The sequence below is a fragment of the Phocoena sinus genome, chromosome 8 (genome assembly GCF_008692025.1).
Source record: "Phocoena sinus isolate mPhoSin1 chromosome 8, mPhoSin1.pri, whole genome shotgun sequence".
In the NCBI taxonomy this organism is placed as follows: Eukaryota; Metazoa; Chordata; class Mammalia; order Artiodactyla; family Phocoenidae; genus Phocoena; species Phocoena sinus.
The window spans coordinates 31661062-31674042 of record NC_045770.1 but is presented as its reverse complement, the minus strand read 5'-3'; the positions used below and the strand labels follow the sequence as shown (position 1 = coordinate 31674042).

The following is a 12981-nucleotide window of genomic DNA, read 5'->3' as shown; positions in this document are numbered from 1 at the left end:
TGAAAGCCTGTATTGATCCAGGGATAAAATTAGACCATTTGGAAAAAAAATGGATAGACTGCATATCCTCCTGATAGTCATTTGTGCAGATTGTTTATTAAAACTTTTGATAAGAGCTGAGCTACAGTTTAAGATTCTATTTTCTGGTAAAGATCACAGAGTGGAACATTACCCGTGTTGTTAGTCTCAGGGCAAAATTCCATGTCTACTCTCTGTAGTACCCCCAGGTTCTAAAACACACATCTGACTATAACATTTTTCTTTTCAGAAACTCTTGATGGTTTCCCCACTGCCCATCATTCGATTTATACATATTCCTTAAGCTCTAAACACTTGTTCCCCTAACTTGCCATGGAGTTGACTCTTAGTAGTGGTGGAACATCCCCTCATCTCCCTTTTACTCTGAGGTCTTTCAAGGCCAGCTCCCACATTCCCTTCCATGAAACCTTTCCCCTGTACGTTTCAAGCTTACTCCTCTTTGTTCTGAAAGCACTTTGCTCACGTAGCCCTTGTATATGATTCATTAACGTATTTGTTCACCTCCCTCCCTGAAGTTGTGAGCCTCTCAGAAAGCATCAGTTGTAGATTTTTGTTGTATCCTCAGACTATTCTAATCCCTATCACGTAGTAGCAGATGCTCAGTGAATGTTTATTGAAGGGAGGTTGGGGGGCTGCAGGGAGCAGTCCCTAACCAGGGAAATGGCCTTGTGAACTCTGTCTTCAGGAGTGCCCATGTGCTTCCCCTGGGGCTTGGAAAGAACTCTGAACAACTGTGTACATTCAGCTATTCTGTAACAGAGTCTTGAGTGTCTTGATATGTGCTCCGTTCTCAGCAGTGGGAATAGAGTGATGACTAGGACCAGGCCCTTGTCCCAGATCAAGACAGGCAAAATAAAAACAAACCACATCCTGAGACCTTCTCCAAAGTAGCTGCATTGCATACAAATGGTCTCAGAGGCAAATTTGTGTTTTCTTGGATCTGTGTGAGGCTTTTGAATCTTGCCAAAATCTGACAGAAGCATTAAACTAGTGGTTGCAATATACAGAGTGAAGGGGAGGGAGAACAAGGCAAGTGCATTGAGTAATTTAGGAAAGAAATTTAGGGGACTGAGCTTTCGACCTTGTGCAACTATTAAATCTTGTTTTTAAAGCTTAGTTATTTTTTGTTTAACTTTTGTGTAAGCTAAACAGCTGTTTAAGTGTCCAAGCTGTGGAGAAAGTTAGAGTTTGCCCTGTAGTCAGAGACCATTACGAACAATTGCCTTTATTTCACACTTTGCCATAGTTTTTCTACAATTAGCAGAACCCCCAATTCTACAGACGATGCCACCTGGTGTCTGTGTGCTACTAGGTTAGGAGAGTGTCGTATTTATGAAAGTAATAGTCTAAGGATATTTACCATACTTGTATGTCAATCTGTGATACTTTTCATTTAGCCTAAAGTAAAAACCTGTCTTGGCTCATAGTTTTCTGTTTTTCTCAAGGTATGTGCCTTGTAGTTTTTTTGTTTTTTGTTTTTAATCTTTCCGTCATCTGGAACTCTCAGGACTCCTATCTCATGCTAAGGTGTTTGTTTGCAGCTCCCCGCCTTTCCCAAACAGAAACAAGGAGATCAAGCTAGGGAGTTCAGTTCTTATCGGCAGTGACTCATGTTTTGGCCCAGTCGAAAAAGAAATTCTGGTTCTTTATTTTGGTTTGATTTTTCTGGCTTAAACTCTCTGCATGAGAGCTAGGAATTTAGCATGAATCTAGTGCAGACCTGTTTCACCACCCACCTGGAGGTTGTGTTTTGACCTATGCCTGTGACCACTGCCACTTGGGGAATTGAGACCTTGAAACAAATGAGCCATGTGGAGCCCCTAGATTCAAATGATACTAGAGAATATCTACACAGAGAATTTTCTGTCACCTAGGAAAACTGGAAATATCTTTCTTTTCCCTTATTGCCACCAAGCCCAGAACCTTAGGAAAATTTTGGCCCCCTAAAGTTGCCAGTTTCAATTAGGATTAACTTGTCTGTTTCACCTCATAGCAAAAGAGCTTTGTATGGGCCCTGAAGGAGGGTGCTTGTTTCAGATGCTGCAGGGCAAGAATTTTCACTAATCCTCTTTGAGAATCATGTTGGTACTCAGCAGGTGTTTATATTTTTACCTTGAAATCATTTCTTAAATTTTTTGTGTTGGTCTTTAACTCTCATTCTTTGTAGTGGCACCTATCACTCTCGAGATGAGAGCACAGACAGCGGACTAAGCATGAGCAGCTACAGTGTCCCTCGGACCCCAGACGACTTCTTGAACAGTGTTGATGAAATGGATACAGGTTGGTATTCTTTATTCCTCTAGCTTTCAGTGAGAAGTAGTCATTGTATTACCAGGTCTAATTAAACTGTTGTGAGCAAAGATTATTCAGAAGAAAACCAATTGAGATCCTGTAAACTTCAATTCAAATTAAGTTTGCTTTGTGGGGTTTTTTTGTTTGTTTTGTTGGCATCTTGTAATTTCAGTCTTTTCCCAGTTTTTAAATGTCATGAATATCTCAGCTCTATTTGACATGACTTATTTTATATTTTAGCATTTAAAACATTGAGTTAATTGACAGAGCAGTTGAGGACCCTATTAGAAGTCTCTGTTATATGGATTTGTATTCTTTTTTCTTTTTTTTAAATAAATTTATTTTATTTTATTTTATTTGGCTGTGTTGGATCTTTATTGCTGCTCGCGGGCTTTCTCTAGTTGCAGCGAGCGGGGGCTACTCTTCGTTGCAGTGCACAGGCTTCTGATTGTGGTGGCTTTTCTTGTTGCGGAACATGGGCTTCAGTAGTTGTGGCTCGCAGGCTCTAGAGTGCAGGCTCAGTAGTTGTGGTGCACAGGTTTAGTTGTTCCGTGGCATGTGGGATCTTCCCGAGCCAGGGCTTGAACCCGTGTCCCCTGCATTGTCAGGAGGATTCTTAACCACTGCACCACCAGGGAAGCCCCTGGATTTGTGTTCTTAATTTTGGAGAAGATCTCTATATGTGATTCATATGTCTCTATATGTGATTCATTGTCTGCTTCCCTCTTTTTTGTGAGGGTCTTTGGTCCAATTTAGGTGATATGGGGCTCAGGAAGCCAGGTAGGAAAGGCTAGGTGGTGGGGCTTACCTACTTTATTGTTAGAATAGTTTCAGGGATCTTGCAGAAGCTAAGAAATACCTGTGTCACAGGGGTAATTATAGAACCCTTTTTCCTGTGGCTTACCCGGTGACCCTGGCCTTGGCAGCTATCAGAGGGCACGAATTGGCGGGGAAATGAAGCAGTTCTCCAGCTAGCTAGTTCTTTAGCCAGCAGCTTCTAAAAGTGTTTGGCAAGTCTTCTGTACCTGTGCTCATCCAGTTTATGGCTTTGATGCTTCTGGGAACCCACAGCGCCCTCTCTTCATCTAAATCTTAACTCATCCATAGGAGTTGCTTCAAACCCATCTCATTCATAACACCTTTCCTGACTCCTCTGTCCCCCCATTTCTCTCTTTAACACTTAATGGTTTATATTAGTTTTTCTGAAAGCATGTTCCATTGAAGTGTTAAGGAATGTTAACATTGTCATGGACAAAAAGGTTTCTTGGCAAGGTAAGTTTGGGAAACCTAGAAGCAAAGCTAGGAAGACTTACCTATCCAAGGACTTTTTGGGAGGCTTGTTTTTACTGTTGTGAATGTGAATCTCCTAAGGGTGGAATAGTTTTGTGCAGTTCTTTGATTCTGTTCCCCAGTGTGTACTTCAGAGAAAGACAGGTCTATACCATTCATTTTTATATTTTATCTTATGGTGGTGCATACCTGGAAGAGAGTCAAGTAGTGATGCTGTTGTGTCATACTTGTTCCTTCTCTCTTGCTGTATATAATTTTTTAAGGCATTTTTTTTCAGGACCCCCTTCACTGCTCAGCACATAGTAGTAAGCAATCAAGCTTGTTCAATACCTGAACAATTTTGAAGCAAAAGGAAACTTGCGTTGTTACTTTGCTATCTGTGAGTTGTTTGACCTTAAGTAAACTGTGGGCCAGTGGAGGAGGTCGGTCAGGAATGCGTTTCTTTCCCTGTGCATTTATGTGTACTCACATGATACGGCTCTGATGTTAGCTTTTCAAAAAGGACCTATTCTCTTTCTCCCTGTTCCATCTAGGTGACACTATCAACCAAAGCACCCTACCCTCACAGCAGAACCGTTTCCCAGACTATCTTGAAGCCATTCCTGGGACAAATGTGGACCTTGGAACACTGGAAGGAGATGGAATGAACATAGAAGGAGAGGAGTTGATGCCAAGTCTACAAGAAGCTTTGAGTTCTGACATCCTTAATGACATGGAATCTGTTTTGGCCGCCACCAAGCTAGATAAAGAAAGCTTTCTTACATGGTTATAGAGCCCTCAGGTAGACTGAATTCTAAATCTGTGAAGGATCTAAGGAGATCTACCTGTAATTTCCAAATAAGCCGGTTGTGATCTTCTGGCTAATACAGAAAAAGATGAACAAACGTCCAGCAAGATTCTTTCATCCACTATTTTGCTCTTCCTTGTCCATTGCTGCTGTTAATATATTGCTGACCTCTTCCATGTTTGGCTCTAAAGAATCAAAAAAAACTTTTTTTGTTTCTTTTGCTATTATAACTACTGTTTGTTTTGGGGGCTGGGGGAAGTGAGCCTGTTTGGATGATGGATGCCATTCCTTTTGCCCAGTTAGACGTTCACCAGTCATTTTAACTAAATACTCAGACTTGGAAGTCAAATGCTTCACGTCACAGCATTTAGTTTGTTCAAGCAATTGTTTCTTCAGCTGCCTTTGGCCAGTGGAAAAACATGACTTACTGGTCTGACAAGCCAAAAATGTTGTATCTGATATTAAGTACTTATGCTGATTTGAAGAGATAGCTGAAACCAAGGCTGAAGACTGTTTTACTTTCAGTGGGTTTTTTTTCCTCCTAGTGCTATCATTAGTCACATAGTGACGTTGATTTTATTTTAGGAGCTTATAAGGCTTGAGATAATTTCCATAGAAATATATTAATTATTGCCACATACTCTAGAATAGGTTTTGGTGGGTTTTATTGTGGTTTTTTGTTGTTGTTGTTTTTGGTTTCTTTTTTGTTTGTTTTTTGTCTTGGTTGGGGTTTTTATTGTTTTGGGGTTTCTTTTTTTTCTTTTTCTTTCTTTTTTTTTTTTTTTTTGTTGTTGTTGTTTGTTGTTGTTGTTTCTCAGAACTTAGGCAAATTACCATTATAGTGAATCTGTTTATACTTGTAGCTTGGGACAGTTATTGTAGTTCCTTTGGTAAATCTACATGTCCTGGTTTTTTTTACCATCTTATTTAAATCTTGGTAATCTGCTCTCTCTATATATACCCACACACACACTTATAATGTTTATGATAGTGTGATAGCAGAATGTATCTTTTTTTTTTTTTTAAGTTTTCCCTACTTTGCAATTTATTTTAAAATGGTAGCTTTGAATGTATGCATTTAGAATACATGACTAGTAGTTTATATTTCACAGGTAGTTTAAATCTGGTTGGGGCAGTCTGCAAATGTTGGTGGTAGTTTAGTGTTCTAGAAAGGGCTGTTATTATGGGTAGTGCCTAGAGGAGTCCTGTATGCCCTCTGGGCACACAATGGATATTATCTGATGAATTTGAAAGAAGCAAACAAGAAATGGCTTTATTATCCCCTGGTTAGTCCCTCAGACTAATTTTACGTCTTGATGGGAAATCACTGAGTTAGGTTCATAGTGTACATGACAGAAGTAAGCTTTATATAGTGGTTTACCTTCCTTTAGCTTTGAAAGTTTACCTTTGCCTTAGTTGTGGAAGTAAATTCTAGTACTTTAGTTCTCTTTTGTAATGAACACATTAAGGACTACATTGAAATATTACCTACAAAATCGTTCTTCTAAGACTTGCTTCTGCTTCTGTATGCTGAGAATTGACCCTGGATAGTATATAGAATACTGTAAGGTCGTAAGTTAGCTGGTAAAGTGATCAGATTAATGTATATTGGTAGTTGAATTTAGCAAAGAAATAGAGATAATCATGATTATACTTTTATTTTTACTGGAAGAGATATAACTAGAGTATGTGTCTACAGGAGTAATAATGTTTTCCAAAGAGTATTTTTAAAGGAACAAAATGAGCATGAATCAAACCTTCAGTATAAGCTATGAAGTAATACTTGGTTGTGAATTATAGTGGTATCAGCTAGCACCTCTATGATTAAGGGTCTTTCAGTGTTTCTAGAGTAAGCCCTTATTTTCAAGGGTTTATAAGACATAAAATCTCTTTTCCTGGCTAAAACTGCTATGAAAAGCCTCAGCTTAGGAAGACAAGTGTTTTTTTTTTTTTCTTTCTTTCTGATTACAGAATCTAAGCATTTTGACCCTTCAATTTAGAGGAGTGCAAAAGTTGGAAGTAAGAAGTTTTATATTAAGTAATTTCAGTGCTCAAAATGCAATCACTGTGTTGTATATAATGATTCATAGGTTGATCATTCATAATAATTGACTCTAAGGCTATTATTAAGAAAACAGAAGGAAGATTAAATCTTGAATTAAGTCTGGGGGGAAATGGCCACTGTGCAGATGTATTGATATTTTTGGAGGAATAATGAAATTCTGCCTAGAATGCATAATTGAGTTTATGGATGGATGATACAGCATGTTGGCTTTTTTATGTGCAGAAGATCAAAGCTACTTGGAAGGAGTGCTTACAATTTGCCATTAAGCCACAAATTAAGATCGCATTTTATATATCAGCAGAGTAGCTTTAGATTAGGGGAGAGGGTGGGAAGGTGGGAGGGGAGTTGTGAAGACTTAGTGGGACCTTGATAGAGAACTTTATAAGCTTCTTTTTCTTCAATAAAGACTTGTCTTGCATCTTGCTGTCATTAAAGTCAGTTGTTCCTAAAATTTTAATCACTCAAGTACACCCACAAAACAAAAATATGGAGTTCTTCATTTCCTCTCACCTTTAATTTACCCAGTTATACCTCAGTGTTGAAGCAGCACCGTGGTACCTAACAGACTTGGTGCTTTGATCTTATCGTACCCTCTGTACTCATCTGAAGGAGACCTAAGCCTTTCTCTTTCTGAGTTTGAATCACAGCCTTGACGTGCTCTTCCTTGTTTCATGTCCTTATTCCTAATGTAACGTGTTTAACTGCTTCTTGGTTGTATTGGGTGGCATTGGGATAAGATTTTAACTGGGTATTCTTGAATTGCTTTTACAATAAACCAATTTTATAATCTTTAAATTTATCAGCTTTTTACAGTCGTGTTCTTTTTAGTTAGTGCTTCTTAGATCTACTTATGGTTGATGGAGCACATTGATTTGGAGTTTCAGATTTTCCAGAGCACTATTTGTTATAATTACTATTTTCTAAATATAGTGCCTTTTTTAAAAAAGGAAAAAATATACAATATACAAACGATGTTGCTGTTTTAAGTATTCATACTAAATAGATGCATTCTATATGGAACCTTGGCAGAAACACTGAAAAACTACTTAATTGTGTAATTCATACCAATCAGTGTTGAAATTCAAACAGTGCAAAAGTGGGAGGCAATATCAAGTGATTTACAATTTCAGAGCTTCTGCCCATCTGAGAAGGAATGCTCGGATCAATTTTATCTTCCATAAGCACGGTTTTAAAAGAGTTGTGGGTGTGCCTATCTTAACAATTGTTTTCTGTATCTTGAAAAAGTATTCTCCACATTTTAAATGTTTTATATTAGAGAATTCTTTAATGCACACTTGTCAAATATATATATATAGTACCAATGTTACCTTTTTATTTTTTGTTTTAGATGTTAAGAGCATGCTCATATGTTAGGTACTTACATAAATTGTTACATTATTTTTTCTTACTGTAATACCTTTTTGTTTATATGGTTCAAATATATTCTTTCTTTAAACTGTTCTTTGTTGTTTTTAACGATTAATATATTTAAAACTTTTTTGGCTTCTTAATGGTCTTCCAATAGAACAAGTATTAGTAATAAAAGGTGATTACAGTGATAACTGGTAGACAGATTAAACTTAAGGTTGGTTTGGCATTTGGAACTTTTGTAGTATGGATATAATTCTTTGAGCTTTATGTTCTGTACTCTTCCTGTAGACCATCCTCATCAATAATAGTGTGTGTGTGTAAGCTGAATTGTATCAGCTTCATTCTTAAATGATTTTACTTCATGTAACAGCACAGAAGAAACTGCGGTTTCTTTCAAAATAGCCTTTGGTTTTATTTCTCCAAAATATTCTCTTAATGATCTCCAAAATATAATACTTATATTAGTGAAAATTATCAGTTATTATTTTATAAATAAAAACACAAATTTAAATGGTAGGTCCTAAACTTTGAATAAGAGGTAGATTTGATTGTCTTTGAAAATGGTTTACTTCTGTGTTTGTGTATATAATATCTTCAGTTATTGACACATCATTTTTGGTGAGGCAAATCTGAAAACAGTGTTTTATTATGTATAATTTCTTTATGATAGTAGAACACTAACTTTGTGGAACTTGAAATTTATCGTTCCCCTTGTGCAAAATGTAGTGGTTGTAGATTTTAGCTCAAAACCATACCTTGTATCTATAGACATTGCACCTCTTACTAGGGAGTTGCTCTAAGAAGTGGTGTGCTTTATGTTGGATGACTTGAAGTCATTCTGGAGCCTGTGAACCAGAATTGGACAACCTTTTAGGTAACTGATTTAGTCAGTCTGCGTCAGTAAAATACTCAGGAGAAATAGCCTCTAGAGAGAACAAGGACTGGTAACAAAAGGAAACATTGGTGATAACTGCAGGGGGTGGTCAGCAGACCAGTGAGTTACATTTAATCTCCCTTGATTTCCATCTTGTCAGCTGAGGTTGTAAAAGAAGAGCAGCCCTAAGGACACCCATCACATTTTCTTACCTCCTGTAATGGCAACTAGACCATCCCTGGTCCTGGCAACTGTCAATTATATTGAAAATCTGGCTTTATTTGGTATTTATGGGTAAATTCACATACTGCTTTCTCCTGGGCTTCAGGGTTGCATGTGCACTAGTGCTTCTGGAATCAACCATGTCTTTGGCAGGGTGTCTCCATGTTGTCCCTATCCTGCTTTAAACTGTTGGCATTTAATTGCTTTATTTAAGTAATCCTGAAAAACTTGATAAACAGTCTTCTTCAATTAAAAATTTACTGAATTAGATATCAGATGAGAATTCTGTAACATTTAGTACTACAGTTTTTCCGAATCAAACATGGAATATTTTTTCCAATATTTGGATACAAAAAGCTCTGATATAAGTAAAATTAATATTTTTCTAACCATAAACATAGCCTTAAGCTGGCAAACTTAATACTACCACAAATGAAAACAGTTGCAGAATCAAGACAGTAGCAAACAAGATGATATTGAAAAGATACTCTGAATTTTTTAATCTGTCATATTTTAACCAAAAACAAAATTCCTGAACTAGGTGACTTGACATCTAAGCTGTGAGGACCCTGTTAGAAGTTCGAAACAAAACTGGATCTGTGTGTGTGCTATTTGGAGATAATCTGAGCAAAGAGTCTAATTATGTAAAATTCCTAAACAGCTAACCTGGCACTTGGAATTTTTTTTTTTAAGTGAAACTATTAAATACTAGAGTTACTGTAACTTTGTGAAGTTGATACTGGTTTATATGCAAAGTAAATGAATGGACAGTGCTTAATTCTTACTAAAGGAAACCTCTCTAAGAAACAACAAAAGAAAAAAATAGCATCTAAATCAGGAAGATGTCCTGTTACTTAACGTGACTTTTAAGGCGTTAAATTATTTCTTATGGTTAGGACACAACTTTACCCATATTTCCTTATGTCTCAAGTATATTTTATGTTGAGACTATAGTTCCTATGACCTTCACAGAGTCCCTATAAAGTAGTCTATGAGCTAAACATCACCTTTTTTTTTTTTTTTTTTTTTTCCTCTTGGTACGCGGGCCTCTCACTGTTGTGGCCTCTCCCGTTGCGGAGCGCAGGCTCAGCGGCCATGGCTCATGGGCCCAGCCGCTCCGCGGCATGTGGGATCTTCCCGGACCGGGGCACGAACCCACGTCCCCTGCATCAGCAGGCGGACTCTCAACCACTGCACCACCAGGGAGGCCCCTAAACCTCACCCTTTGAGTATAATTTTCATTGTAGGATATTATTAGACATCACACCTCAGTTCCATTTAAGGATGTTTTTATTAGTTACAAATCAAGTTCTTGTGTATAGTGGATTTACACAGGATTAAAATGATGCTCTATGTAGCCAGTTAGAAGAGAAATTCATTTTCTCAAAGCTGTGGATTAAGTGGCAGAATCTGAGGAAAAAGCACTGCTGCATTTCAATAGTATCTCTATGAGCTACCAAAGCCAACATAGTGATAAATGGACTAGGAAACTGGGCTGAAGATCATTTCTCCTGAAGTGAGCTTTGTAGCAACTTGTTTTTAAGCACCACTTCCTACCAATTAAGAGGTAAGCGTATCTATAGCCAGGGTTCAACAGAGGCATCTCATTGGCTCAGTGATGAAGATCTGAATGATGATCAGAATATCACAGCTGTATGAGATTCCAATCACTGGGGTGACCATGAAACAGGACCTTAGATTTTATGAAAGATACAAAGAATCATATTCATGAACTGCCAGCCTACTGAGTAGCTTGAAGTCACACTGTGCAAAGCTACATGTGCAGTATCTTCTGAAGGAGGCCATCTGCTGAAGTGCTTCTGGACACCAACAAGTCTCTTGAGCCCTATAATATAACCTCAACAAGACTGGCCAGAGTAGAATATGGACTTGAGATTTAGTTGTCTTTTACAATCCAAACCTTACACAGCATGAGCCCGTGTACTGTCCAATCGAAATACAGCTGATGCCTCATGGGACATGGGTGTATGTTAAACAGCTCCGAACTCCCCTTTGAGGGCACATCTTTGATCTGGAATGGAGTGGAAAGCCCTGGCTACATCTGGAATGTTGTTTAGGAAATTTAACATTGATTTGAACTAAAAAGTAGCTATTGACCGAATCCCGATCAGTCTTCTAAAATCATCAAAGTTCTCAAGGCCTGAACATTTCCAACAGTTTCATCGTTGTACCGTGCTAAATATGGCAAATTTCAAAAGCAGGTTCTTCCCCATCAAGCTGACATCCCACTGCCATCACTTACTGTGGGGCTTGAAGACTCTGAAACTTTTGCTATCAAGGGTAAAGTGAAAATACTGTAATTTATACAGCCTCTGACACTGGTTATACGGACCAAAACAAAATGTTATAGGGATAACTGGTAAACTATTGACATTCTTTAAAAGCAATATTGTTTTTCAACATGAATACGATCTTTCTCATCATCTTGTTTAGATGGCAACAACAATATGTTGTTATTGGATAATTCAAAATGGTCCTTCAAACTTAAGTCAGTCTACTCAGGGTACTTGCATAGGTGCGTGAACCTCTCTGCCTGCTCTCGTTAGTATACACAGCAAGTAACCTACCCCTTCCCATTTTTATGTAAGTATGCTGTTTGTTTTCAACAATAATGAAGAATATTCTATAATAATTATCAAAACATTTGTACATGTTACCTTATTTGATCACTCCAAGTCCTATAGGATATGTTATAGGTATTATTACTGCTATTCCTAATTAAGTGCCTCAAACCTAGGTCCAAATCCCACACTATGTGAAGTGACTGGTAGAAGTTGAGGGCATAGCCCATAACTGGGAAACTGTGTACAGGCTAACCATACTCATGGGGCCTCTTCCCTATCCCTTGCCCCACTGCAGACGGGACTGTGCCTTCCACACAGAGGTAATCCTAGAAAGATTGCCACAACAATGGCAATGCTCTAATAGGTTATTAAGTCTTCTGTCCATTTTTAAGAATCATGTATACATCAATTCTGCAAACACACTACCAGGTAATATTCTAGTCTTGAGCAACAAATGGTATGGTAACTTCCTCAAGTTGCTCACAAAATTAGAAGAGATAAGACTGCTAAGTGCTGAAGAGTAGTTAACACAATGTACCATGAGAGTATTGTCTAGGGAAAGATTACTTCCTCCTGGGACTACGCTCTTATGGTAGACACAAATCCCTGCCGTCATGGAGTTTACCACACTCCATGGCCAGGACCAGATGATAATAGTATGTATTGAGTGCTCACTGTAGGCCAAGCACTTTCCATGTATTAACTCATTTAATCCTAGCAACAACCCAGTGAGGTAGGTCCTATCCTAGTTCTGCAGATAAGAAAACTAGCATAGAGTTCCCACACCTTTGAGTAGAGGATTTGGGCAGTCTGGCTCCAAAACCTGACCTCTTACCACCATGTGCTGTGTATGGCTTGAGTTCCTGGGTGAAAATTTTTAATATTCAATGAACAATGGAAGCCTTTGAAGGTCTTACGGTACCATGAAAAATTATTTAAAGTACAGGCTATCCAATCATAATTTAAGGACATTATGATTGAACTTATCCAAAGGGTAACAAAATGGGCTGAACACAAGAGAGGAAAAAATACAGATACCTGCATATACAGTCCCAGAGATTAACAGTGAACTCAGGGTACCTTTGGTCCACTCCCATAATACTATGGGTCAGTTTTTTTCTACATGGCAAATGGAAGACAGAAGGGGAAGTCATTTCAAAGGCAACTGAATTAGTTTCTCCAATGGTATAATCAGACTTTGCTCAGACAGTGAAGTACTGTAGATGGTAATAATTCTATTTATCACACAGAGATAGAAATTAGGAAATCTGGTGTCTGAGCAGATTCCTAACTTGTGAAACTTACCTCAAGCAAAGAAAAACTATGGAAAATCTAACCTCATGAGTCCACCAAGAGTAGCTACTCATAGGCTAAAAGGCCATGACCCCATTGTGGCAGGGGGAGGGGGGTGGGTCTTTGAACAGAAATGGACCAACTAAAAGGCCTGAAGAAAACT

The 12981-nt window shown here is 38.0% G+C and overlaps 1 protein-coding gene across 12 annotated transcripts in view; it reads left to right on the top strand.

The window, feature by feature from the left end:
- The window catches only part of YAP1 (Yes1 associated transcriptional regulator), a 111024-nt gene extending 103090 nt beyond the window's left edge, over positions 1 to 7934 (top strand). For all 12 annotated transcript variants that reach the window (XM_032640362.1, XM_032640360.1, XM_032640361.1 and 9 more), the window contains 2 exons: positions 2207 to 2319; positions 4155 to 7934. In XM_032640362.1, the coding sequence (XP_032496253.1) occupies positions 2207 to 2319; positions 4155 to 4393 (352 nt within the window). In that variant the 3' untranslated portion in view covers positions 4394 to 7934. The remainder of the gene's footprint in view (positions 1 to 2206; positions 2320 to 4154) is intronic.
- The last annotated feature ends 5047 nt before the right edge of the window (positions 7935 to 12981 follow it).